The 27,819-nt window shown below is 43.5% G+C and overlaps 2 protein-coding genes across 8 annotated transcripts in view; one reads left to right on the forward strand and one right to left on the reverse strand.

Moving 5' to 3' along the window:
- Positions 1-7,126: 7,126 nt before the first annotated feature.
- GDF5 (growth differentiation factor 5) lies at positions 7,127-15,495 on the reverse strand. 2 transcript variants are annotated; one of them, XM_083801560.1, is made up of 3 exons: positions 11,358-11,464; positions 11,039-11,136; positions 7,127-9,439 (listed from the first exon to the last, which is right to left on the reverse strand). In XM_083801560.1, the coding sequence occupies exons 1-3, from the start codon at positions 11,405-11,407 to the stop codon at positions 8,571-8,573; spliced, it is 1,017 nt and encodes a 338-aa protein (XP_083657686.1). In that variant the 5' UTR covers positions 11,408-11,464; the 3' UTR covers positions 7,127-8,570. The 2 variants fall into 2 exon arrangements, with proteins under 2 accessions (XP_083657686.1, XP_083657685.1); XM_083801559.1 differs by having other exon boundaries at positions 11,039-15,495.
- A 1,877-nt stretch (positions 15,496-17,372) lies between these two features.
- The window catches only part of CEP250 (centrosomal protein 250), a 34,952-nt gene continuing 24,505 nt past the window's right edge, over positions 17,373-27,819 (forward strand). For 3 of the 6 annotated variants that reach the window (XM_083801549.1, XM_083801550.1, XM_083801552.1), the window contains exons 1-11: positions 17,373-17,635; positions 19,033-19,101; positions 19,754-19,836; positions 21,111-21,276; positions 21,895-22,001; positions 23,265-23,492; positions 24,092-24,188; positions 24,665-24,763; positions 25,768-25,929; positions 26,239-26,417; positions 26,861-27,043. In XM_083801549.1, coding sequence (XP_083657675.1) covers positions 17,519-17,635; positions 19,033-19,101; positions 19,754-19,836; positions 21,111-21,276; positions 21,895-22,001; positions 23,265-23,492; positions 24,092-24,188; positions 24,665-24,763; positions 25,768-25,929; positions 26,239-26,417; positions 26,861-27,043 — 1,490 coding nt within the window. In that variant the 5' untranslated portion in view covers positions 17,373-17,518. Of the gene's footprint in view, positions 17,636-19,032; positions 19,102-19,753; positions 19,837-21,110; positions 21,277-21,894; positions 22,042-23,264; positions 23,493-24,091; positions 24,189-24,664; positions 24,764-25,767; positions 25,930-25,951; positions 26,135-26,238; positions 26,418-26,860; positions 27,044-27,819 lie in introns of those variants that run through there. The other 3 variants (XM_083801551.1, XM_083801553.1, XM_083801554.1) reach the window with 3 other exon arrangements.

Genomic DNA, 27,819 nt, shown 5'->3' on the forward strand with positions numbered 1-27,819 from the left:
CTGAAGAGCTCCAGTCTATCTAATTACTCCTCATACAGAAGTTGTTTTCATACCTCCAATCATTCTCATTGCCTTCTTCCAGCTCTACTATATCACAGTGTTCAAGAGCCATGTATATCCCTAGAGTGCCTGCATATTCTTTTCTCATTTGTTCTCTATTTCTCTCCCAGTCATTGCTAAAGTTGCATTTGCCACCTTGATGTCTGTAAAAACTGAGCTGATATTCTCAGAGATGCAGAGTCCCTAAGTAAAAGTTTTGCCTTGGGTGTGCAGCTCATCCGACTAAATGATCTTAATTGTTCTTCCTGCCTATGAATTAAACTACCACCCTTCAATCATATTGCAAGATTCAGTCAGTATCAACAGACCCATAATTTGCTTATAATTGCTAGGTCAACACAGTGACCCTTTATAGTACTGAATTAAATTCCTTTTCTCCAGAGCCTCCCAAACCTCTGGAATTTCCCCAGAATTCCAAGATTTATTAAAAATCAGTAGGCTTATTGGGGCAGGTTGAATGTTGTAAAACTCAGACAGCGCCAGCACATGCTCCTCATCACTTTCTTATCTTACTGGCATGGGGAATATTTCATTACTGTTGTGAGAAGTGAATTATTTCATATGGCATTTCTCTCTTACCAACGTATTACAGTGGTTTGAGAAACAGATAGCTTCACTGTATTTATATTTTGAAATAAATAGCAGGTCTTTTTTCTTAGCACTCCAAAGAATCAACCTATTTTTAAAGTTTATATACCTCAGAAAATCTCCAGCTAGTCACTTACATTTTCTGGAACTCATTGATCCGATTATAATCACATAATAATCCATAGAGGGAAAAAAAATAAAAATGAAATGATAGAATCATAGAATCACAGAATGATTTGGGTTGGAAGGGACCTTAGAGATCTTCTAACTCCAACACCCCTACCATGGGCAGGGATGCCACCCCCTAGATCAGGTTGGCCAAGGCCCCATCCAGCCTGGCCACGCAACACCTCCAGGGATGGGGCATCCACAGATTCTCTCGGCAACCTGTTCCAGTGCCTCACCACCCTCAGAGTAAAGAATTTCTTCCTTACATCTAATCTAAACCTACCCTCTTTTAATTTAAGGCCTCTTCCCCTTGTCCTATTACTACACTCCCTGACAGAATCCTTCCCCAGGTTTACTGTAGACCCCCTAGAGGTATTGGAAGGCCACTGTAATGTCTCCCCGAAGCCTTCTCTTCTCCAGGCTGAACAACTCCAACACCCTCAGCCTGTCTTCATAGAAGAGGTGCTCCAACCCTCTGATCATCCTTGTGGCCTCCTCCGGTCTTGTTCTAATACTTCCATGTCTTTATTGTGCTGGGGACCCCAGGTAAATGCAGCAATCAATGTACTTGTCCCATTTCTTTAATATTTTTGCATACATTTGGGACTCATCTTCCATGACCAACTCACCCCAAGGAGGTTCAAGTTCTAGTAAGGGTAAGGTGAAGTGAAAATCCATGGACAGTAGCTACTAGATGTCCAAGCAAACACCTCAGCCTTGACCAAGCTTGGACACCAGGCTATGGTTCGAGGATCTGTAAAAACACTGTGGCCACGTATCATCGCTGACGGCAGTGACAGCTTCTTGCAAATACATTTTTGCACAGGCATAGTAGTTTGGGTGCATGCCCAGAGCCCACATATGGGGCACTTGTGTCCTTTCTTTCTCCCCTCTCTCCCTCCCTGCGCTCAGTATTTCTTGCCTGTTGGACTTTTCCAGCAGCTGTTCTCACAGCATACCTAAAATATTCATCTTTCTACAGCACAGCCGTTTACCTAAGGACCCGGCAGCTAAAGGACCCCGTTGAATGTGGAAGTATTTAGCCCAAGTCCTTCCTCTGTGTTACTGGCATCACAGGCTTGGTCAGCCCACCTATTTCCCAAAGGGTGTGCTCCCTGCAAGGCTTGCAGGGGTAGACATCTACCTCAGCCCTCCTGGGCTTCCTCCTGTCAGGCATGGGCAGGAATTTCCCAAGTGGAGTCCAAATGCAGCCGCACAACTGGGGATGTGGAGTCCCCCCCAGCTCGTGCCTCCCAGCAGCCACAAGCACAGCAGGAAAGGGGACAGGTCCTGGCCTGCAGGTGCCAGGCCTTGGAGAGGAGAAGCGAGTGTCGGGGGCGCTGGGCCTGGGTGCCTCTCAACAGCTCCCAGCTTGGATGCTTCCATTCCCTCCTCTGGAACCAGTGTCTCCCCTTGGACTGTCAGGAAAGCCACTTGCTTTAGTGCTCTGAATCAGCTGAAGCCAAGGGCTGTTGTAAAAAACACACAAAGGCTGAAGTTAAGACATTTGCGGTAACCATCCAGAGCTGCACAGTCAGTCTTTTTAACCTTAAAACTGCACATGGCTTAGAGAAGACAGCCTGCCTGCCTGCCTATGGCCCATCAGTGAGGCTCATGATCCATCTGAAAAACCTCATAAATGAAAGTGCCTCATCATTCAGACTCAGGTTTCTCAGCTCTGTTCCTTTGGACCTCCCCCAGCAGCACACATGGCCACAGTCGGTACTCATGCTAAAGCTACCGATGCTTCTGGCTACACAGGGCAACTGGCAGAAGCCATTTGACTTTGTTGGATTTCAGCAGCTTCCTCCTGCTTTAAGTCTTCAGCAGCTTCTGGGCCAAATCTCTGAGCAAAGCCCTGAAAGCCAGTGGAAAGTGGAAAGAAGAAAGAAGAATTACTCACACTAAGCCCTCAGGGGAAAAAAAAAAAAAAGAAAAAAAAAAAAGTTTGTTTCACTGTTTGGCTTGTGGACCCTCCTATTTCCACCAGCAGCACAGCAACCCAGCTCTTGCTCCATTTGGGTATGCATTCACTCCATGATCCTGTATTCAGTCCATCTTTATTTTCCATCCATCGCCCGGTCCTCAGCTACTCCAGTCCACCACCACTCTGCAACTGCTGCCTCCCCCCGAAAGTCAGTTCTCCCCAGCTCCTTCCTCCCAAGCTGCGTTCCCTTGGGTGTTTCTTTGGAGCACCTCCTGTGGCATGCACTTCTCCCCGCACTGCCATTAGCCTTTTCTCCCCTCTCTCTGGGTTCCTGTAATCTGATCGCTAACAATATGAACTAAGGACTTCTTTACCATCTAAAATTTATGAGTCTTATTGCACCTTCACAGAAAAGATTGCTCCCATGAAGATATAAACTCCCTTCTCTAATCCTGTGGAGGACCCAAGTTGTGTTTCTCTTTCAGTATTTCTGGAGAATGATTGATGTTTTGAAGCCGTTTGCACAAGCAAAAATGAAATGTGGCTGATTTTATCAATTTCAAAAATGTTCCTAACTTTATTCCAATAATAAGTGGCATCATGTCAAAAACAAGCAGACACTTTCTGAATATACAGAAGCATAACACTCATTGTAATGGCATTTATCTGGCAGTACAACAGGCAGAGTCTGCTCAGCACTGATTCCTGAATGGCAAAGCCTGGCACAAAATATTATAGTGAGCAGACTCCTAGAGAAAACCAGCAAAAAAGACATTTCCTGTCCCCTAGCAGAGAGTCAGCCAATTGATTACCGCTAACGGAGTCACTTCTCTTGACAGCTGTGCCCTTCAAAATGATACCAGGGAAAACTGAATCCAGCTGCATTACTTCAGCTAACCCGGTCATTGCAGAAAATTGAAACTAATTCTGCAGAAAAAAAAAAAAAAAAGGAAAATAAGGACATCAAAAAACTTGAGATGACAATAAATGGACTATTCTGAGCAGTCAGCAAAGTATATTTATTGCACTGTATTTATTGTTTTTCAAAAAATGTTGAGATTTCCTTCTTTATTAAATTTGTTGAGAAGCAATGAAAGCTTGTGCAATTTTATTTTTAAATATCACTTTACTACCCAACAGCAATAGTAAATTCATAAAATAACACGTGATTGTCCAGGACTATGAAGTAAAAAAAAAAAATTGTTTGCTTTGTACATTCTTATTAGTCTTGGCTAAGATGTTATAAAAGCAGTATCTTTTAACACCTTTTATTATACAAGGGTCAAGGGGTTTTTATGTTTCTTAAAGAAAGCTTCAAATAGCCCACATAGCGGGTTACTGCATCTTTCATATGGCTGCTGTATAAACAAGCACATTTTACACAGGAAATGACATAACCATGTAAAAGTGTACATGGAGTTTAGGCACATATTCAAACACTAATGGGAATGCATTGTTTTAAATGGCATACTTTTATGTTTACCTATTCAGCTTAGTACCCATATTTTAGCCAAATACAACAAAAATTATCCACACATACCTGTCTTATAGTGTACTGTTTATTTGAAATTTGGACCTTCACAAAGACTCTCGTGGGACAGATAATGACCCTAAAAAGTAAATATAAATGAGGCATTCTCAGTGAGAGAGTGAAACCTGCCATCATAAAGGTGGAAAGCTGAACTTTTAACCTGTATTACTTTACAGATCAGGTTTCTGTGCATTTCTACCATCCAGTTGCTAACACCAACTCACCCATGGGAAGAAAACCGTAACAATAATTTAGGGTGTCTATCTTTGCACATTGTATAATGACCATGCTAAAGAAAGCAGGGCCAAACTTGTGCAATTCCAAGTTCCTCTGTTTCTTTCCATTTTTTTTGCTGTGTGTCAGTCCCAGGTGGCGCCCAGTCCCTGGACGTCTGCTTTCAGAGAGCCATGAGGTCTGAACAAGTCCACCTGGGTTGTACTTCTAGGCTTGTCTGTGATAATGAAAACGCATAATGGCCACCTTCACATGGCTTGTGAAGTTTCAATACAAGTTTCTGGTCTCACTCTAGATAACTCAGATTATTCCCATGTGAAAACTTGACAAGATTTGAAATGGTTTGTGAGCAGAAAATGAATGGATACATGGAATTCAGATTATATATATATATATGTATAGATATATAAAGGACAGCTCACTGTGGCTGCCTCTCTATGTTGCTGTTGAAATTTCATGTGATTTAAGAATAACAGAAACTTCTTTGAGAAGAGCAGTGAAAGAGTTCAGTCCTTTCAACACTGTAGATTTATGTGATCATAACCATTCAGTATTTTATGATTAATTACAGAGACAGAAGTCTGTACCAGATGATCCCAATGGCTCAGACAATACAGTGATAAAGCACTGATAGGCTAGCATATGTTTATACCATGGTGAAAGTCAGTAGACCACTCCAGAATAAAATAACGTTGAACCAGAATTCCTGGAGTTATCAAACATTTTCAGTACTGTAAATGCAAAAGGATACTCTGGGTATCACAACAAACAGCATTATATGCCAATACTCAGTTTGAGAGATAAAAGTGAAAATAACTGTCTTCATCCTGCTGTCTACCAAGCACACTGTTACAAACTCCTCACTTTGAGCTGGACCAAACTTGACAGGACTTCCCCTTCTGGAGGTCACCTGAGCTACCAGCTGAGCAAGGTGGATGTTGGGTCACCACCTGGTCCAAACGCTCAGGCTGAAATTACTTCTGTCTGGGCCAAACCCAAAATCTGGCAATTTTGATGTGGTAATAATCCATTCTAATTATAGCATTTAAGTGTCTGTAGTTTCAAATTTGTTTAAAATGGTATTAAAGACCAATTCGTTTTTGGTTGGTTGGTTGGTTTCTCCTTTCAAAGTATAACTACTGCTTACCAGAATTTTGGTTTTTGAACCAGTACCAAAGGGCGCTTTTTTAGGCCTTTACACATTTGTGTTTGTTTTAATTATTGTTTGGCTCACACTGTTTGCTTTGGGATAATTGTAAAATCTTAGTATTTTTTTTTTCCATTTAGATGCTGATACACTCAATTTAATTACCACGTATCTGAATCTTTCTCTTGTTCTATTAATGTATTGAGAAATTCATACAAGGGCAGGGAACAAGTGATACTAAGTGATAAGTAGGTTTCTAAAATGCTTTATCATGGCCAGCCTCACCAGGATCATCAGGCTGACCAACAACTCTGCAGCCTGAAAAGCCAAGCAATTTTCCTCCTCAGATTTCCAAAGTATTGTGCGTCATGAATAACACAAATGCTACCATCCTTCAAAGGAAGCTGCATCTCATGAATCCAGCTGGAACTGAAGCAAAGTGCCTTTTAGAAAGATGGTGCTTAGCTACAATTCCAAGTGTTAACTTGTCTCTTAGGTTTGCTTCAAATGAATTTACATAGGCAGTATTTGCTATTTTAAACGGATCGCCCTGAGCCAGGAAGGGGTGCACCTGTGCTGTTAATAGATTGAATGGCACAGCTGTGTCCATCATATACAGGAACAGAGATTTCACTAGGAACTTGCAAACAGACACACGTGTGGGGAGCAGCACTCTTTCACACCAAGGAGGAAGGAGACAACCCTTTCTCGTGGTCATCTAACCAACCTCTCCAGAAGGCAGCTGTGCTCAGTGCTAGAGAAAGGAGCCTTAAAAGCCACAGGCCAGTCACCCAGGAAACAGCCAGGAGAAAGACGAGAAATGCTTGAGTAGAATTGGCAAAAAAGAGTCTGAGACACCCTCTCGATTCTGGACTGGGCAGGAGAAAGTTTTCTCTCCTACTGTGACAATGGTAAGACATGTCTAGATAAGCTTGTAGTAAACCTTACGATTAAAACTCCTGGTTTTGCGATTCATATGATAACTCGAAAGCCAGTAGAGTGATTGTCAGTCAGGGCTGGGCCAGAAGCCGTTGTCCTGGTCTGAAACTCAGCTGGGAGGAGAAGACCAGGACCTGGGAAGTGTTCACCCCAGGAGCCCTAGGGACAGCCCTGAGCCACAAACCAGATCTGTAAGATGCCAGAATTTCTCATGCACGTGTTACTGAGCAGCTTCAAGCGCTCATCATTTGAAAAGCATATTACCCTGATATTTAGTCATTCTCCCTCCAGCATTCTGACCCACCTCATGTTGTGTTATTGAATGGCCTGGGCTGAGTAATATCCAGTCCTGCAGGCAGAAATCACCGTGCTAAGCTACTGCAAAGAGATTGCACATATGGATGCTTCCTGCAGCGCTTTTTTTCTATATCACCCTGCTGTAGGCTGTGGTACATGACTGGCCTGCCTGCCCAGTGGAGCCCCACATGTCTGGAACCAGGTATTTTAAGCTGGTTACGGGCTCAGCAGCCTAGAGAGAGCAGGAGGAAGGGCAGAACTTTTTGCCACTATTTCTCTATGGGTATTGACTGGGTGCTTAGGACAGTTTGCTGCTAGTGTGAGTTAGACCTTGTTCAGTCTGGAGTCAATGCAGGATGACTTTGGGGGCCATATTCACCTCCCTGCCACTGCCAATGCCAGAGATGATGTGCAGGACAAACACTTCAATCATTTCTGATGGTTCTCATGACGTGTCTGATCCTTCTACGGTCAAATGTCTGGCATCTGGTTTTGTAGATGGAAACATATAAAGAATAATCCCAGAATAAATTTATAATCCATGTCTAGAATAGATATAGGAGATATGCAAACACAGTCATTGGAGAGTTGAATGAAAGGATAACAGAGCTCTTTTGCAATCAACTGCATGACGCATTCTTGCACCAGATACATCAAGTGATAGTGTCATTCCACACTAGATCAAAACACGACACATTTTCAGATTGTTCTTCCAATGTTTCCACAGTCTTTTTCTGCAGCGGCAGTTAGAGGCAACCAAAATACATGAACATGTTACGCACACCACTAGTATTCTGCTGTACTGAAAAATCCCTTTCACTTGCATTTATTGTATAAAAACATTAAAAACAAATTCTTAACAGCATTATAATTATGCAGAGTTGGACAGCTGGACAAAACGTAGCACTGTGTCAATAATTTATTACATCTTATGCCATAAGTGAACACTTTTACTATGAGCATTTGAGAACAACGTGGACCTTACACAGAATAATATATCTTGCTACATAATAATGGAAAGGTGGATACTTAAGAAAGATATGTAGCTTGGAGGAAAATGTACATGGAAACAAACACCTCCTGCTTCACCTATCTCCATGTACAACTTAAAACTAAATCAGCATATTATATTTAATTATTTCATTTTATATATGCATAGTTTCAAGAGCTAATCAGAAAGAAATCATATTACAGTGTAACTATTTACACCAAGATGGGAGCATGCCAGAACACAACCTTCTCTTTTGGATATCAGTACTTTTTTCTTACATTTCTTAATGGATAATGCACATGGGACGTGTAAATTCAGCCTCAAGAACATTGTCCAAAGGAGCAAACATCATATCCACAGCTCACTGATACCATCTTTACATGCTGCCTCTAGGGTAAAAGCAGGTGATATAGAGGCACAAAGGTCTCATCTTCTCTGACACAGACTTTAGTAAGAACCAGTCTTGTGTTGCCAAAACAAGGCTTTATATTGGGCTGCATGATAGCATCCAAATATTCTAAAATATGCCCATGGTGGAGAGATATACAGAATCACTGGATTTGTTGCTACATCTTTGTAAACATACTTACCCTAGAGGTAAGAAATTAAGTTAACCTTGTTTGAGCAGAGGTTACATTTGGTGTGTCATACAACCTTTCATAACATATTCACTTGAGCAACTGTTCTGCTACCTACAGCCACACGACTCCACCACCATGTCCTCATACTGCTTGTAGACCACATTGTTTGCAGAGTCAATGAAAAGAATGCTGATAGGACTCAGCCTGGTTGGGACACAGCAAGTTGGGGGCGTTGATTCAGGGTCCATTGAGTTCATTAAAGTTTGGATAACTGCGTGATTGGTGGGCTCCAGATGGGATCGAAGGGGGAATTCACAAAGACCTTCGCAGTGATACGCTTCGTATTCTAGGGGGGCTATTATCCAGTCATCCCAGCCCATATCCTTAAAATTCACATGGAGGGCTTTTCTGCTACACCTTGCCTTCGGATTCTTACTGGGCCTCTTCCCTTGACGTGTTGCTAAAGGAGCTCTTCTCTTCCGCCTCTGATTGAATAAGTACTCATAAACGGTTTTGTCGTCTTGGCCAGATCTAGCTTTGATTTCATTGAAAAATAAGTCTCTTTTTTTTGTCCTCCCAAATACCAAGAAGAGAGCCTTTTCATTGACCTGTCTTCCGGTTCTATTAAATCCCACAGTCCTGAGATCAACAGCTCTCCCCCTGTCAAAAGTTTCCAGTTCAAAACACAAATTAACCAAGTTTTTAAAGTTCCTAAAAAGCTTCCAGATGTCAAACACTTCCCATTTTGGTGTATCTGTGATACTGACAGTACGAGAGTCCAGGAGTGTTGCTGCTTGTCTGTTGGTAGAGCAACTAAATAATTTCACTTGGGAAGTTTTTCCAGAAGAATGAGACTTCCAAGTCTCAGAAGGTTTTTTCCTCAATATTCGAAGCTCTGCTCCCAGCAAGCCATCTTTTTCTAATGCACTAATATCAAAAATATATTTTTGTTTTCTTATAGTTGGTGCTCGCTCATCTAAAAAAAAAGCACACACATTTTAAAATGTATATCAAGCACAGACCAATCTTGTTTTTTCAGTTCTTCATGGTGTCCCAAAAGTTTGCTCATAAGCCTACAATTTCCCTTAATTAGCCCACTAAACAGAAAGAACAATTTTTGTCTAAGGGATCAGCTGTGAGCAGGGACCCAGAAATATTCAGTGACTCAACAGGGAAATGAGTTTCTGAGTTTGCCCTGTAGAAATGCCATTTCTTTTACCAGCGGGAATTTTCTAGCTTTAAAGTAGCAATTAGCCAATTGGAAAATAGTTCTTTATAAGGGCTGAGCACTCACAGGGCCTATTCACCACTTACATCCCAAATAAATTACCGAAGCAGGACTTCAGCGGAGCCCAGGCCTCATGCTGGCTCCAAATATGAGCAACTGTACCCTTAAACAATACAACAGTGAATTAGTCCTTTAAAACCAACATCCCCCAGGAACTGCCAGACACAAGGATAATTGCCTTATTAACTTAACTCCACATGATTCACGACTTTTTCAAATTGGGCAGAAAAACATACCACCCTTTGCTGATGCTACCTGATGCTACATTTGCTTAGTTAAGCTCAGGAGTAGCGCTAATGAGGAATATGGCTGAGCCAACACTATCGATATTACATTAACAATGCTTTCCAGTGGCAAGCTGAGGACTGCAATGCAGCACTTGTGAGCAGCGTGCCATCCCTTCCTAGAGGCCAAGCTATTCTTAATTAAATGGCAGATAAATCCAGTCCTGGCTGAGCCTTCCATCACCATTACCTTATTAGCTGTAGCCTGTGTTGCTTCCTTAAGTCCATGACAAAGTTCTTATTAACGTCACTGGAAACAGCATGAAGCTAATTCTCCAACCGGAGTGAACAGGTGAACAGCTTTCTTTGGGAGCCTGGTTATTTCTTGTGTGAAAGCAGACACTAGTCCAAACTTCCAAAAAAAGTTTGGAACCATAATGTTGAACTGCAAATTACGGAGTTCCAGAAGTTATTTACTCTCATTATCCCGTGCTTAGCTGTGAGCTTCTCTGGTTAGAAGGCTGGTGGTGCCTGAAAGCATGAGCTTCAAGCTAGTACAGATACACCAAAGCTACACGATAATGACTCCTGGGTCTACGGTGCAGTTCCTCCCAGCTCTACTTTGAACAAATCTGGGTGAACCTTCAGTACTGAAACTTTTTTTTTCCCCCACAGAATAGCCCTGTTCTCAGCATAACAATAAAATCTAATGTTACCAGTTTCCACTTATGGAAAAAACATAAGACGAAAAAAGTAAAATTTTTAAACACCTATACATGCAAGGACTGATGGATTTTCAACAACATGCTTCTAAAATATTTTCTTAATGTTTTGTTTGGCTGCCATACAACCATCTAGTTCTGTCTCTAGATGAATTTGCCAAGATAAGGCATGAGGACAAAATCTGCAGCAAAGCTGAATGATTTCATGTACATTAAAAAGAGCTTTTTGACTTAAACAATGTACAATTATTTTCTAATAACACTCTCTATATGTATAAAGACACTCAGAAATCCCTCTCTGTACACACACACACACACACACACACGAGCTCCTTTCTTACCTTGTCCTTTGTCTATAAAGCTGGTTATTGTATTGGCAAGTCCAGCCTCCAGTTTTACACTTCCATTAACACCTTTTCTTTCTGCATCTGAGAGAGTCCTGTACAAAGAGAGCATGTATTCATGTGGCGTTATAGGGGGATGTCTGAAAGTCTCCTTAGTTTCCCTTTGGGTTATAGGCTCTTTAGTCTTTTTGGTTTTGAAAGAACCAGTATCAGTACTGCTTGTGCCAGTTTTTTTCAAAGCCGCCTTGCTGCTAAGATTTTGAACCTTTGGAGTCACTGTCCTTACTCCAGAAAGTCTGCCTGGGAGATGTCCTACCTTTGCCTCCGTGGCTGCTGTTCTTGAGAGAACCTTCTGTGATTCATCATTCTTGGCCAAGAGAGCTCCAGCCTGAGTAGCACTGCTTTTAGTCCTAGCCTTTGAGGTCCCAGTACTGTATCCATGGTTCACAGTCCGCAGCGTACCTGCCCGAGCTGAGGGACTCCTCTCTTTTCCTTCTGTTTTTAACAAACCTAGTTTAGATCCTGGATTACTCTGGCCTGCTTCAGAATTACTCAGTGCTCCAGGAACTAGATCCAGAGACAGCCAAGTCAAATGCCAAAGCAGTAAAGTGAGAAAGTGCAGGATTTTCATCCTCTGGTCTTCCTCTGAATACCACTAAAGAAAAAATCAGAAAAGGTTCCTCCAGTTTGGCAGAAGAAAACATGAAAGAAATTAAAAACCAAAGTCAGCAAAAATGGTTTTCGTTTGAGATTAAAACATTTCAAATCTCGTTGTTCAATACTTGTATCCAGTCCCATAGTGGAAATGCTCATGTACTCAGATACGATCTCCCCTGACTTCAGTTAGCAGCTATAAAGAACTTGTTCTTGAAAAGAGAAAGTTTACCACCTCGTTTTCTTCTGTAAAACTGACTGAAAACTTGAAGGAGTCCTGTTTAAATCTGAGGTTTTTTTTTTTTTTCCAAGAAGGAAGAATGGCGTAATGCTGCCTCTGTGTTAAAAGGTTTTTTTAAAGTTTTGAATCCTTTCCAGTGAAAATATTTCACACACAGAGACCTGCAGGTGCTCAGAAATCTTTTACAAACCTGAACTCAGGAATTGGAAACGGAATTCCAACAAACCTATTTAATTACTCTCTGATGTCATGCTGTCTAAACTAATTTAACTGCGATATATTTCTTAAAAAAAATCTTCTTTGCCCTTTTCATTAGCATGAGTCATACTCTGCCTCATGTGAAACAACTCCACAGGCTCAAAACTCCAGAGGATGCCTTTTCAAGTGGCAATACGACCTCTACCTTAGCCTTCGATGAACTTCATGTTTAAACAGGACAAACTGCAAGATCAACAACAGATCTGTCATACAGTCCACTGCAACACATACATTAAAATCTCTAAGTATAACTCATTTAGCTCTTTTTTTTTTCCGGAGCACCGTAACAGCAGCTTCACTTTGTCCTCCGATGACTTAGCCAATAATACAGGCACTTAACAAGGGTAAAGTTTAATTTTGTATAAATGCAAAATGGCCATGCCCACATTCAGTGTATTTTGGCATATTTATTGTTATGCTTTGAAAAGAACCTAATAAGCCCAGTATGAGAAGAAGCCTGTGCCAGCAGTGCACCCTGCAGGCAGCCAGGCTCCTGCCACCTGGAGATGCTTGGGGAGCCAGGGACACACCAAAACCCCACTCTGTCCTCCAGAAGCAGCTGGGTGCCACCCTTTGTTTTAAAATTAGATGCAAAAATTTCAAGAGCCACCTGCCCCAAGGCCAGGGGAAGGCTAGGAGTTAGAAACCAGCGTTATTTACAGGGGAAAGGTATCCTGCTGCTTTCAGCTTTACAGAAGGGAGCACAAAACATGTGTGTCTTTCATAAGTGACAGAAAACAAGCTGTTGTTGTTCTAAATGAGGCTTTGGGAAATGAGGCATGGGCTGGATTGAATGGAAATTAATGGGACCCTTCTCTCACCCTGCGCTGATGCTTAGCCCAGGTCTTCCCCCCAGTTGGTCTCATTCCTAAAGCAAGAATAAATGGAATAGATGTAACACTTTAGATTTTTAGATTGATTTGCACACACTGTAGCATTTCCCATCCTGACTAGTATCAGAAACACCAAATTACTTTCATAAATAACAACAGCCCTTTCTACATGAGGAGCTCAAAATGCTTTGCCTTATTTTGGTGGAGGAACTGAAGGGTAGAAAAAAATTCAGTAATTACATAGATGTCCCAAATAAGGTAGAACAAAAAAACCACCCTCCTGATTTTGGCCTAATTGCCATTCCTCTGAAGTAGTTTTGATGTTCCCTATCAAAACAAAGCAGCTTTTCCCTGAGTTACATCCTACAAACCCATTCCCCAGCAATTCCTTTACGCTGTCCCCATGCCCTCCCAGCCAAGCCATCCTTTCCTCCTTCCCACAACGCCACTCCAGCAGGCAAATGCAGTGTGCAGCACCAGTTCTGCACTACGGGAAAAAACAGCTAGATGTTGTGTTCACACTTTTATTCTAACAAGCTTCCAGTTTTCACAAACATTAAAGATACTAAATTTTTATAAGATCTCTATTGCTCTGTCAAACTTGGTTGAGATCTGCAGATACACAAATTATTTGGGTTGATGAACAGGAAAGGGCTAAAGGTATGACAATGTCATTACATAGGCCTTGTCTCTTAGTAAACCTGATTAGAAGCAGAATCAATCAAATGTTCCAACAATCTTTGCATATCTGAGATGAATATACCCACCAATTTATGGATTTTATCACACAAGAAAAAAATGGACTTTGCCAGTAGCAGCAAGTAAAAGAATGCACACAACAGGGGTAAATCAGGCTCTCATCTCACCATGGAATTAGATGTCTTAATAGACTGGACAGGCCAACACAGAAAAAAATAAAAATAAAAGAGTAAAAGCAAGCAGAAAGCTGTGCAAACTATTCCCTATCTTTTAAACAGTCTCTCTTGAGACGCTGTCCCTCTAAGTGCTCGGTCACTGCACAGACCCCATGGCTCCTAGAGGGGGATCTTGGCCTCAGACAGCACCCACGGAACAGGGTGTCTGACTGTGGCCCTCTGCTAACGTGGGGCGACCACACGAAGCTCAGGCTAAGCTCAAGCTTCCCTGGTATCTTCAATATGCAGATGGAAAACCCCTCTCTGGTGCAGGCTTTAGCCCAGCTACAGGACGGTGGAAGAGGATGCTCAAGGCCTATTATTTCTCACCACTGGCCAAGGACACGTGTATCACTCGAGCAGCTGGGTTCATACCACCCACCCATCCGCCCTGCAATGGCCCGTTCTGTAAGGGCAGCTCCTCTCTCAGTGTGCTAGGGACTTGAAGAGGGAGGGCAGCTTGGGTCCCCACCCCATGGGGTTGCCTCCTGTTCACCAAATTCCAAGGAGCCTGACTACAAAAGCTGTGCCAGCTTCTCAAACAGACTGCTCTGAGAGTCCCTCTGGACATCCCGGATAGGCTGGAAGAAGGAATCGCAACAGGGAGCCAAAGGAACATTTCACGGATTTAGCCAAATAAACTCCAAAAGTTAAGCCACTTGCTGACACATTGCTTTTGCTTATTGAAACCAACTAATATTCTGTTTCTGTGAGAACTTGGATTTCTGCACCAAAGCTTTTTCAAGAGCGACTTTTAAAAATCTGCAAAGTTAAATTTGGGGAGGAATTCAACAGCTCTGTCTTTCTTTTTTGAAAGGAAAGAATTACAGAAAATTCAGGGATGCTGTAGATTAAAAAAAAAAAAAAAAAAAGACTTGTTTGGGGCTGGAGCAAAACAAAAGTAATAAAATTCTTAATAACAAAGGAAATTGTGGCATAATTTTAAAAAGCCTTAAAATGTCCCAATGATAAACAGGAAATTGCAGTCTGAGGAAAGAATTGTGTCATTGGTTATCAAGACTTGGATAGCCTTTGAACAATGGTAGGCTATGGATAGGACAAACCTAGAGAAAAGCCCAGGAGTATTATCCACTACACAGCATCATAGAATATCCTGAGTAGGAAGGGACCCACAAGGATCACAGAATCACAGAATTGTAGGGGTTGGAAGGGACCTCTAGAGATCAGCAGGTCCAATTCCCCTGCCAAAGCAGGTTCCCTAGAGCAGGCTGCCCAGGTAGGCGTCCAGACGGGCCTTGAATATCTCCAGAGAAGGAGACTCCACAACCTCCCTGGGCAGCCTGTCCCAGCGCTCCGTCACCTTCACTGTGAAGAAGTTCTTTTGCATGTTGGTGCAGAACTTCCTGTGCTCCATTTTGAGGCCATTGCTCCTTGTCCTGTCCCCACAGACCACTGAAAAGAGGTTGGCCAAATCCCTCTGTCTGCCACACCTCAGGTATTTATAAACATTGATAAGATCCCCCCTCAGTCTTCTCTTCTCCAGGCTGAACAGCCCCAGGTCTCTCAGCCTTTCCTCATAGGGAAGATGCTCCAGGCCCCGTATCATCTTTGTGGCCCTCTGCTGGACTCTTTCCAGGAGATCCCTGTCTTTTTTGTACCGGGGAGCCCAGAACTGGATGTGTCCCACGTAAACTGCTTCAAGAGCACTAGCAATAAAAAGTACCTGTTTGCTGCAATGATGCATAGGTGGTCAGTTCAGAAAGCCAGGCAGAGCACAAAAAAGGAAACAGCATTTTTGTATGACACTTGGAATCAATTGAAAGACAGTAGTCTTGGGATCTAATTAGTCTTAAAAGATGATAATGAACTAGAAATAATCACAGGAGGCCTTGTGCAAGAAGTTCACCTGAAACACCACAGGAAGAAGGACCCCAGGCCACTGGGAATCAAGTCCCACAGCAAGAGCCCAGCTGGGGCCACAGCATTTTGCTAGTAAGGCTGGAGAACTCCCATTTCCACAGTAGGTACCAGGACAGCGGGACAGGCTGCATGCTTTTGCCGCTGCTCCTGTTGGGGATGGAGCTGACAAACATGGGCAGATCCATCTCAGCCTTCACCTGGCCTCCTTTCCTCAGGAGCCTTACAGTGCTCGGAGCTGCCGCGTCCTGGCACAGCTGGGAGGGACATGCATGTGGTTGGAGACATCAAGAGGCTTGCTGTGACTTTGAGAGTGAGCCCTTGCAGAGACAGAGGTGTTGAGAGTTCCTTCAAGCTAAGCCCTGGGGACTCCTTTAGCTCTCAAAACATATTACCAATTATTCCCATCCCTTAAATGATTTAAACCGGATGCTGCTTCTGGCAGAATCTGCATGCCAGTATTTCTCTTTTCTGGGAGGCATGGCCACAAGCCTCCATCTTCACACTTCTGCATATCACTGACAGGAGTGCAACACTTACGGAGCAGCACTTCCATTAAGAAAGACAGAAAAGTTGAGACAGCATAAAATGATCCACATGCCTGGCGGCACTGCCGTATACAGAAGGGCACTTTATTTGTGGATTTTGTATTTGTAGATTGAACACATCTATTTGTATGAACACAATTGCTGCAAATTGAACAAAAAAATGCATTATTTTCTATTTTTGTCTCATTTGACAAGGAATTATATTTTAAATGAACCTCTGCCACTTCGTGAGAAGCTAGTTTTCAGAACCCAGTTGTTTTCTGAGCCACTCCTAGTTTTCGTCATCGTTTTGACACAAGAACAGGCACAGCACGGGCAGCTCCCTGCCACTGTTTATACCGATGTTGTTCTTCAGCTGGGCAGGCCTCCTCAGCCAGCCGCTACTGTGTCCTCAAACCCTTTTTTGCAACTATGGCTTCATGAGACACTTCACCCAGTTTTGAATGTTTCTGGTTTTGCCTGGATTTCTAACGATGCTCTAGCTATTCATGGAGCTGAATCCACCTCACTATTTAGGTTTCCACTGTATCGAAGATGATTGTCTAGACAGCCTTAACTGTCATGTCAGAAGAATGAGATGCAGCTGGAACTGTAAAATCACGGGCAGCAGCCATGACCTGGTGACTGCTTCCTCACTGAAGTCCACTCGCATGCTGCCTTGCTTCCAGCTGGCTGCTACCTGCACGTGAAAATTTCTTCCACGTAAACTCGTGCGGACGCTGCGGCTGCCTTTACTGCTACCTGAAGGGTCTGCTTTTGCTGCGAAAGTTCAGAGAGGTTCTCAGCTCGGCAGCGCCTTCTGCGCTTCCAGCCGCCTTGCCCTGCTGCTGGCAGGCCCTGCCCGGGGAGCCGGGGCAGCGCGTGTCGCGGCTCGGGCCGCCCGGCTCCCGGCGCTCCTCCTCTCACGGCCGGCACCCGCCGCGGATGGCCGCTCTCTGGGCGACCGCTCTGCCCGCGGCTCACGTCGGTGCCCGCACCCAAACCGCTGCCGGCAGGGAGAACGGAACCGCTGCCGGTCCCGGCGGCAGCCACCCCGCGACCGCCTCAGCCCGGGCCCGGCAGGCGGCGGGCGGGGGGCCGCGGCGGGGCGGAGCCGCCCGGGCGGCGGGAGCCGAGGCGGGCCGGGCCGGGCCGGGCCGGGCGAACGGGGCATGGCGGCCGGGGACGGGGAGGCGGCGCGGAGCCAGGCCTCCCTACGGCGCCGGCTGCAGAGCTCAGAGGAGGCGCAGCACCGGCAAGCGGTGCTGGTGCGGAAGCTGCAGGAGAAGGTGAGGGGAGGGCGGCAGCGCCCGCCGGGAGCTGCCCGGGGCCGGGCCGCGCTGCGCTGGGCGGGCGGGAGCCGCGGTGGGGCCTCCGCGGGCGTGAGGGCGTCGAGCCTGGGGCTGGGGCGAGGCCCGGGAGCCGCCCTGCTCCGCCCGGCCTGGCCCCGCTGCCGCGCTCCCGAGCCTCCCGCCGGGGCTTCGCCACCCCGCCGCTTAGGGCAGCTCCCGGGAGAGCCGGCGCCCGGCGGGCAGCCGGGCCTGAGCTCGTTTAATCGCGGCCCGGCTACTAGAGAGCAGCCCGGCCTCTCTTCGAGCGCCCTCGAAGCCCTGCGGCCTGCTGCCTGCGGCGGCCGGAGGGGTGCTGGCGGGTTTGTTTCGGTGGGGGTGTTCTTAGCGCCCGCCTGTGAGGAGGCTGCGGCGTAGGAAGCTGGGCAGCTGAAGCGCTTGGCTGCGGCGCATGGGCAGGACTGTTAGCAGAACTAACTTTAATTTGCTAAACATTGAAAAGTGATGCAAATTTGAAAGGCTGTTTCTAGTTGTACAGGTATAAGGAAGCCTGCTGCTTGAAAGGTAAAACCTATACGGTTGGACTGCATTTGACATGGTGTGGAAATGTCTTTGGAGAGCAAGTGGTAATAGCAAATAAATGATAAAAGCACATTTCTTCCTCCAGGAAGTGAACAGGAGTTCTGTTTATTCCCTTTTCAGTCTTTTCAGTTTCTGTCACTTGCATTTGAATGTTTTCTGAAGGACTGCTGCTTGTTCACAGTCAGTTGCTGTTCGCAGACCTGTCTGCTCTGAAGTCCCTCCCATTTATGCAGTCATTTTCACTCCTTGCCAAAGCTTTTCCTTCCCCTTTGTTTTGCTGTGTAGCAAGAAATAGCATTTTTCTTTGATGAACCTGTGTAGGATACTGATGATATAGGAAGCATTATTTGGTTAACAGAAACCTGACTGTTTTTGAGGCATGCTGAGCCACTTTGTAATTTTTTTTCTTCCAAACCTGTAATTAAAAATAGTTTAACTAGGATTTTACATTGATTTTGGTGTTGGCAATTCCTTCTGGATTTGACATGGTTCGGTGAGGTTTAAACAGGATAATCTTCAGTCTGATGGAAGTAGTTGGCCTGGCATGGCTGTTTTAAGTCGGTCTCATCGTTCTGCTTGTCATCACACTCTCTCGGGATGAGCAGATAATACTATACATAAAATAAACCCTTTCTCACTTTTTTAATATTAGATGTAGTGAAGCTTTCATGTGATAATGACTTCTCTTTATGTCAGCAGTGCTGTGAAATGTACTAGGCTCTGTCTGGAAAGGCTTACAGAAAACCTAACACAGGAGGAGCTGAGTCTGTTATAAGCTTAATTTCTCTTATCCTAATTCTATATATCCATCTTAGTTGCTGCAGTATCGGACCTGGTGTCGTGAGTTGGAGCAGCAACTTGAAGCCGGAGGGGTGAGTGGGCAGGTATGTAACACTTGTTAACTCAGATTAAAGGCCCTGTAAAACAACAGCAGACGAAAACAAGATTGTCCTGATAGGAGGATTTAAAGAAGCACTGTAACTTTGACCTTCAGTATTTTGTCCAGTTGCCATTCTTAGAGCACCCGGTAGTCCTAGAAATGCCGGTCCAAAAAAACCTATCAAGAAGGATTTTAATTTTGTGAAAGAGTGCTTTGTAGTTGGAGTAACATTTGTACTAAGTCTCAGGAGAGGGCTATACTGCATGTTACATTGTGTCTGTCTCTGAATAAGAATCGGTTGAAATTTAGCATCTTGGCAGGCTGGCCAATCATTGGCCATCATTGCTGGCTCCTTGCTTTTCTTTTTGCTTCATGGCTAAAGTAAACCCAGGAAACAAAGAGTAGGAGAGTATGTATTTCCAAGCTTCAAGTCTAAGTGAGCGCTTGTGGTCATTAGCTGAGAACAGATAGCTGTGAGAGTGTGAAAATGAGGAGAACTACTGACTCTTTCCCTCCCTTCCTCCCTGTATTTGTGACACTAATTCCTGGAAGAAGACACAAGTTCCTGAGATACCAAACAAATGGAGGGGAAAGCAATGGATGATAACTGTAGTGAAGGAAATGCAAGAATTTGACTAAACTTTTCCTTTCTTAAGGGATCCCTTCCAGACAGATGGGAACCTGCAGAGGAGCACAGCCTGGAAAAAGCACTGCTCCAGTTGGAAGAGGAGCAGCGAAGGTAAAAAGGAGGAGCAATAGTGCATTCTTGGTGTCTTGGATGCTCAAGGAAGCAAGAGAAAACCTGTCAGTTTGGAAGTGGCTGGGCAGGCCATTTTGAAAGGAGAAAGGTCCGCAGTCCGTTCTGTGGTGCAGTTAATAGTGATGTGTGCTGAATAGCTCTATCTTCAGTGGGGGTTGGTCATATGACCTCCAAAGCTCCATCTCCAGCCTGAATTTTCTTATTATTCCATAGGTGATCTGCTCAGTAAAGCCCTGCTTTATGTTGGGAATCAAGCCCTAACATCCTAAAGATTTCATGCGGCAGGTGTTTTCCTGTTAGATTTGGACTTGTATTTTGTCTGAATAGCATATCCTATGCTTATATCAAAGTCTTTCAGCAGAACATTTGGCAACACAAGCATCTTCTGTCACATTTTTCTGTGCTTCTCTTTCTCCCTCTGCTCAAGAGATGAACAGTGTGAGGTATAAAGTACACCTGTGTGCTGTGTTACCTATGTTGCGAAGTGAGGGAAGCACAACTCCTGTTTTTATCCAGAAACTGAACTTTGTTCTTGTTTGCTGGGCAACGGTCTTCAGATTTTGTTCATGAAATAATTCCCAAGTGGGATATATTAGGCTGTGGCCCAAACGCAATTAACCTGCAGTGTTTGATCTTTATGTTCATTACAATGAGCATAGTTAAAAGCCTTTTTGAGGGCTACAAATGTACTGCACTTTGGGAACCCTGTAGAAGCTTCTTTCAGTTGAAAGTGTCATTTAAAGCTGTTTCCCCTACATATATGGTCTTGGTTTAGTGGTGTGCAGTTTAGTGTGTCATCAAGGTGGGTTTTTTACTGCAAGTCCTAGTGTATTGGACAAGGACAGAGAGACTCTTCAAAAAAAAAAAAAAGGCAAGGGCAGAAGTATGAACAATATTGCAAGGGAAAGGATGTGGAAACTTACAGATGTGAGTGGAAGTAGATAGGTGGTCAGGACAATTGTGCTTCCAGCGGGATGCAGGGTGACAGAGCGGAGGGAAGGCAAGACGTTAATGGTGGGTATCTTCAAAGTTGAAGAAGAAGGGGAGACTGAAATTGTAGATGGAAAATGAGGACTTAAAGTAAGAAGAAAAAAAAGAGTTTGCCATGACAGAGATGTCTTAGTTATTTCTAGAAAGCACTTTTACTATCTTTCACCAAGAAAGTCAGTGTTGAGGGAGATGGAAAATCGTGAGGATGTTGCTTGTGGATAGCAGTTGTTCAATGAGCTCATTGCTGTTTCTTCCTTTCTAAGGTGCGAGAACCTGGCAGAAGTGAACACTCTCCTGCGGGAGCACCTGGATAAAGCAAATGAGGTGAATTCAGCTCTTAAAGAAGATGTTGGAAAACTGACGGCAGATTGGATGAGGGCCCGGAAGGAACTGGAATTGAAGGAGAGTGAATGGCGCAATGAACGTGAGGTAAGGATAGGCCGTAGGAATGTCAACATGATGACAGACTGGAATGAGAGTACAGTTTATTGCTGACATAGACAACTTATTGTGTAAAAGTTGTTGCTCTATTGAGAATGTATTGGTGCTGGCTAGCAGAACATGGGTGTGGGATGGAGGAGTGTGCATGTTGCTGGACACTGTAGGGCAGTCATGCATGAAGTCCGTATTTTTATTTTTTTTTTAACATTTCTTAAATCTCAGCAGTGAAACAGAGAGGTCTTTGTGTTTTCAGATTCAGAGTAGCTAAGAGAAGGTCAAGACAGGCATCTTACCAATAGCCTGTCACAAGAAAATCTCACACTGGGGGGGCTTGTTCTTGGCTTCCTCCACCAAGACTGTTAGACATCTCTGATGAGTATGCTTAGTTGATACCCGCTACAACAGGAGAAGTGTGGATGTTCCCATCTCTGAATTCAGGTAGCAGGTCTGCTGTGGATGTTTATGTGGTGCCTATTCAGTCCTTGATGCCCCTGTTGGAATTTTTATTAAAGAAGATCTGATGATGGTGGTTGTACTCTCTCAGATCTAGAAGAATTGTACAGTAATAGGGAAGGCTGCCATTTCTTTCTGTCTTTGTGTGTTTAGTTTTATGACAGCTACTTAAGGGGTGAGCATAACCGTCTTCTGAGCCTGTGGCGTCAGGTGGTGACCTTCCGCCGTCATTTTGTGGAAATGAAGACCGCCACTGACAGGTGAGAAGAAGTTAAGACTACATCTCTTGGAGAAAAAAATGTAAGCCTCCATTCACATCTGCTTTTGGAACCTTGATGTTGCTTTAGTTACAGCTGAAGATACGATTTGTCCTTTGATAGCCTGAAGCAATGCCATTATGTGCGCTTTACGCTACTTTCAGATTCGTTTTGTCTAAGGATGGTTTTCAAATAAAACAGAAGGGCTTGGGCAATGCAGAGGCCCTAAATAGATGAACTTGAGTATGTTGATATTTGGGCTAATATGCCCAAACTCAGATGTATAGGTACACGTGTACATATGAAAGAGAATGGCCTCACCAAACCTATGCATACAGCAAATAATGCAGTCCTTTCTAGAGAATGATTAAAATCTACCTGAAATCTCACCGGGTTTTTTATCTCACTGATTCTGAAGGAAATATTCATGATTATGTATTTTTTTTTCTTTTTATGTCCAGCTTACATTTACTCTGGCCAGTTTGTATTCACTTACACCTGTACCAACACTGTTGAGAGAAAAATAACTTTTCTACCTTGTTACTCCATTTATCCAGTTTATATTGCTTAGTTTGGTACCTCTTTATTATTGTTTTGTTTGTTCTTGGGCTCTCTGAAGTTTCTTTCTCACAGTTGCTTTCTGTACAAGCAATAATATTGTAGCCTTGATATTGCATTCTTCTGGTGTGAGCATGCAATTTCAAACCTGGGTTAACGTCAGACATTTCTCTTATACATTGATAAGCTTTCCTTAATGTGTAGTGTATACCTGACTTACTATTTAATTTGTGCTTTTTTTTTTAACAGCATTCAAAGATTATTCTTATGCCACCTTTCCAAAATGCTTATTATGTGCATATTTTCATAAGCCTCTTAGCAGTCTAAGTGGTGATACTAAAAGGTCACTTAACACTGATATCCTAGGTATAAAAGGTGTGGACCCTGGCAAAATTCCTTACATCTATTCATGGTGTTGATAATTAGAGTATGTTAATAAGATTCAACAAGAGCAGCAATTGATAAGAGTAATTAGAAATCCTTGAAATCTTCTGGCTATGCCACACATTTCTTCTTGTCTCTGAGGAAGAAATAGACTCATTCTACAACTATCAAGACAGATCCTAATCCCAGAGTATCAAATGAATGATTTGTCCCTAGCAAAGATGTAATCTATTGCCTAATTATGTGCTTGAAAAGTGGACTGACTGATAAAAATGGTGGTGCAAACATTAGCTCTTTCTTTATTCTTTCTTTATTCTTCCTCAGAGATTTGTCAGAGCTGAAGGCAGAGCAAATGAGGCTCTCTGGATCTATACTTGTAAACTGCTTCCGTCTAAACTCTGGCATACAGCTCTGGGAGGCCATCACTTTGGGTAGACCTGTCCTAAAGGATCAGGCACAGCAGCAAATGGAAAGGGAAATAAACCAGAAGACTTTGGAAGTGATGTGCTTACAAATCAAGGGTGACCTGGAGAAGAAGGAACTTCAAGATAGGTTAATATTTTTAAGCTTTTCTATTACCAACATTATCTTTTGTGACTGCTGATTCACAGGTTCATAGATAGGCTGTGTTCATGTTGAAAACACATACATTCTCTATAGCCTTATTTCTGACCATAGTCAAAGTATTGCCTTTAACAAAAAAAAAAAAAAAAAGAGGGGGGCAGGAGGAGAATCTAGCAGAAGCCCTTCTCTTCTGGGTAAGAAGACTGGGGGGAGATTGCATATTGTAATGTATTTGCTATTAACTGATTCTTGGTGAGAAATTCAGAGCAGTATAAAGAGCACTCTGTCTCTTGTACAGCCCTTTTGCTATCCAGGACTGTGCTCTAGTTGTTGGGAGGAATTTGCACAGGACTATCATGAGCAATGTAGCACCTCTGTGCTGACATTTCCTTGGAAGACCGAGTGCAGAGTCCTTTGGGCTGAGTAGTGCCTTTCTGCAACATACAGTACGTTAACATGTAGAGATTAAATCTGTCTTTGCTATATTTTCTGGGCTGAACTTCTCCTGCTGTGCTTTTGGGAGCTGCTTATCTCTTTAACAGCTGATGGTGTGCTTTTGGAATGGCACGTGGACCTTCTCTTCTCAGGGTGATGGAGCTCTCAGCCTTGCTTATACAGTCTCAGAAGCAGAATGAGGAGAAGGAGAAGACCATGAAAACACTTAACGACACTGTGGAGATTCTAGTATGTTTTACCTTTGTCTGGGAAATAGCCCAGTGTCTGCTTGGTCTGAGTCATTTGTTTTCCAGCCTTAGCACAAAGAGGTGTGGCTTCCTCAAGAGAAAGAGTAGTAAAGGTGCTAACTGTGCAGAAACATCAGGAACATGTTTGGCACATGTGCAGTCAGTCCAGGTGCAGGCAGTGGCAGGGGAGCTACAGACATCTTGGGTGTCTTCCTTAGGGAGGCTTTACCAGTGTAATTTTGCCCCTGACTTTAAGTCTCCAGTGATAAAAGTTACTTGGAATTGACAACTTACCTGTCTATAGAGTTGCTGATCTTTCTCTTCTTAGTTTTATCAAAGAAGAAATTGAATAGATTATGGAAAGTAATATACTGGAATCACTAGGGCTGAGGCTTAGAAGCATGATAATACTGCTGAAGATGGGAATGCTCCAGAGGGGAGCTTCTCTTGTCCACTCTTTCCTTATTCTATTCTCAGGAAGCAAGTCGATTAGAGGTAGAATATGAAGCTTCATTGACTAAAAATGCCAAAGAAGAGAATCTTGCCCTTCAAAAGTTAATCAAAGATATAACTGAGGTGAGTAAAAAGTTGGGTCCACATCCTTGTAAATTTGATTTAAAAGTACTTAATGAAGGAAAGAGAAAAGCACAGTGAATAGACTCACATGTTGTATACTGCGTATGTTCACTGCTACTGGCTGTTTCATTTTTGTGCCACTTTTTTTGATATAGAAACTGATATAAAATGTCAGACTTGGCTCTCCTGTGACTCTTCATCTGAGTCCCTAGGAATTTCAGTACCTATGCCTTCGCTGTCGTGCTAAAGTCTCTCTTGAACTGTGCTTTCTGAGTTGGCTACTTGACATTTGTACTCCAGTGTTGCTTGGAGGCTTCCCAAACCCTCCTAGAGCAATGACTGTGCTGTTCTTCAGACTTTTATAAAAGGTCACCGACTCAATCAATGTGCTTGCCAGCCTTGCTCCTTCACTCTGTCTTCACTGACCATTATCATCACAGAATCTTAACTGTTCCAACTGGTTAGGGGTAACTTTAACTTAGTTCAAAACTTCACCCTGTACAGGAGGTTTAATCATCAGATTTTTTAGACAGCCTCTCACAAAGTCAGTTCTTTCTACTTATTTTAGTCATTTTTTCCTTTTTTGCTGCTGCTCAGAGTAATTGTAAACATTAGCTATTTCATTACTGTTTTCCAGTATTCATCAGCTGTCTTCATCCCTGGGCAATGTTAATGGTTCTTTTCATTGCTATTTCCAGTGTTGATCTGGTGCTTGTATATGTGGTTCTGAGAAACTGAAGGAGACCAAAATCATTCCCAAGAGCTTTAAGAAACCAGGCATTCAAGCAGCCTCCAACCACTTCACATTTGTTTCTTCTCTTCTTGTTTATAGTAGCTGTGTTCAGAAATCCCTGGAGTACTTGTGGTGGCCGGGATGATACTTCTTTTCTCATTGAAGAAATGATTGAATTGAGTCTTTAACAACTCTAGGGTGAAGTGGGGGAAGAAGGAGAAATAGACAAAATAGTTTGAACAAAGAGTGACGGTTTGATGTGGGCTTTCAGGTGGTGTTAGATGACAGTGACAGCACAGTCAGCCTTGTCTGCACAGACAATTTCCAGCGTCCAGAGTCTAGCAACTTCCTTTCTTGTCTGAGCTCCCTGGATGCAGACCATGCCTTTGTATTGGTTCAGGAAGCACTGGCAAGGAGGAAAAGAGCAACACAGGTGAGAATTTCTGGTTGTCATCATCACCGGCCACAGTCTCAGCTGCTCATGCCTCACCTGGCTTCAGACCTTTTAGTTTATTTACCCAGTTTCCTTCTACCCACCCTACTCTTGCTACTATGTTGCCTTGCCAGTCTCACCAGCTCTGTGTTCCACTGCTTTTCTCTCCTGATCTCCTCCCCCTCATCACAGCTGTTGCCTTCAGGTGAGCCGTCTCTCTGCTTGCTTGTCCTCAAGTTACTGTATCTGAAGCCATCTTCCCTACTTATTATTGCTTGTTTGTGCTATTTTCCTCCCTATTCCTTACAGGCCTTAAAAGAAGAGCTTTCTGCTAGACAGGACTCTATAAATTCCCTGCAGCACCAGCACAGACAGCAGGAAGAAAAGTGCAAAAAGCTGCAGCAACGGCTTGAGCAACTGGAAGAGGAAAGTAAGATGTCAAGCAGCCAACAGCAGCACCTTCAGTCCCTGGTAGAATCACTCAAAAGGTGAGTGTTTCATCCTTCTCCTGTGTTTTATAGACAATCTGCTTCCAGCTCTGGGAGTTCTAAGTTGTTATGGTCAAAGAACTCTCCTTCCCTACTGTTCATATGCCTCTCTTCAGCACTTTAGCATCCTCCTCTCACTGCTTTTCATGCTTTACTGCTATTCTAAGGCTGTCTTTGGAAATGTAGAGCAATGTCGGAATACAAGATGCATCCTTCTCAACATACCACTTCTCTAAATTCTGTTCTTTGGGTGCTTCCCTAGCCACTGCTTCTCACTGAATGCAAGCCAAAGCCTGCCTTAAGTTCTCCTTCCCTCCGCGGTTATCTTGTGAGGGGAAGAGCAAGTCCCTCCTTATCTTGCTCCTCACAACTCCATCCTAGAATCATGAAAATGGGATCAATGGTTGTGCAGGCCTCCTCATTCTTTTAACTTGTCTTTGCAGTGATTGTGCAAACCTAGAGAAAATCAGGAGAGAACTACAGCAACAGCTAGATGAAAGTGAGCAAGAAACCTCGCGTCTGCGTCGAAGTAACACTGAACTGCGGCTGAAGGAAGATTCAGCCCAAGGGGAAAAGCTGGAGCAGCAACAAGCAATGGAGAGAGTATGTCATGACCAGGACCTCCTGTGAGTGTTAAAGCTTTCTCTGGGCAGGGTTGAGCATTTGCTAGAGTTTAGGAGATCCCTCTGCCCACGACAAAGGAATGAATTTCTTGTGCTTATCATCTGTAGTGTAGAAAATTGAGGGAGTACATGAGCAGGTCTGGGTACCTACTGACATACAGCATAGCTGCCTCCTTGTCCTTTCTTTCTGACCCATTAAAAAAATCTTTCCAAACCTGACCAAAGTAGTTGATGACAGGCATAAACTGAAACAGATATTCAGACTGAATTTAAATGAAAAAAACAAACAAATAAATAAAAAAACATGACAGTCACACAGTAGAACAGGTTGCTCAGAGATGTTGTGAAGGTTCCACCCCTGGGAATTTGAAAAATCCAACTGGATAGAGCCTTGAGCAACCTGGACTGATCCCATAGCTGATCCTGCTTTGAGCTGAAGATTGGGCTGGAAACCTCCTGGGGTCCCTTCCAGCCTGAATCACTCTATAATCCTATGATCATTGGTTTGAAAATGTATATACATCCCCTCCCCAAATAGATTGCAAGCTCTTTCATTGCTGAAGGTGAGAACAGTTTGAGGAAATATTACGTAAACTCAAAAAAAGTATCTTCCCCAAAGAAGAACTTTACTGTCTTCTATCCATTGTATCGAAAAGAAGAGAGGTAACTAACAGGCAGGAAGCTGTTAGGATAAGAGTTCCCAAACGTTTTGGAAATGTACTGGGATTTTTGAAAACTTTTTTTACTTTCTTACTGATGAACATTTCACTTACATCAAT

The sequence above is a fragment of the Anser anser genome, assembly GCF_964211835.1.
Source record: "Anser anser genome assembly, chromosome: 16".
NCBI lineage: Eukaryota > Metazoa > Chordata > Aves > Anseriformes > Anatidae > Anser > Anser anser.

Excerpts from the sequence above, each read along its gene's own strand:
- GDF5 (XM_083801559.1), bottom strand. The coding sequence starts at position 11,672 with ATGAAAATCCTGCACTTTCTCACTTTACTGCTTTGGCATTTGACTTGG. Across the intron at positions 9,440-11,038 it reads CTTTATAGACAAAGGACAAG|ATGAGCGAGCACCAACTATA; the intron begins GTAAGAAAGGAG and ends CTTTTTTTTTAG.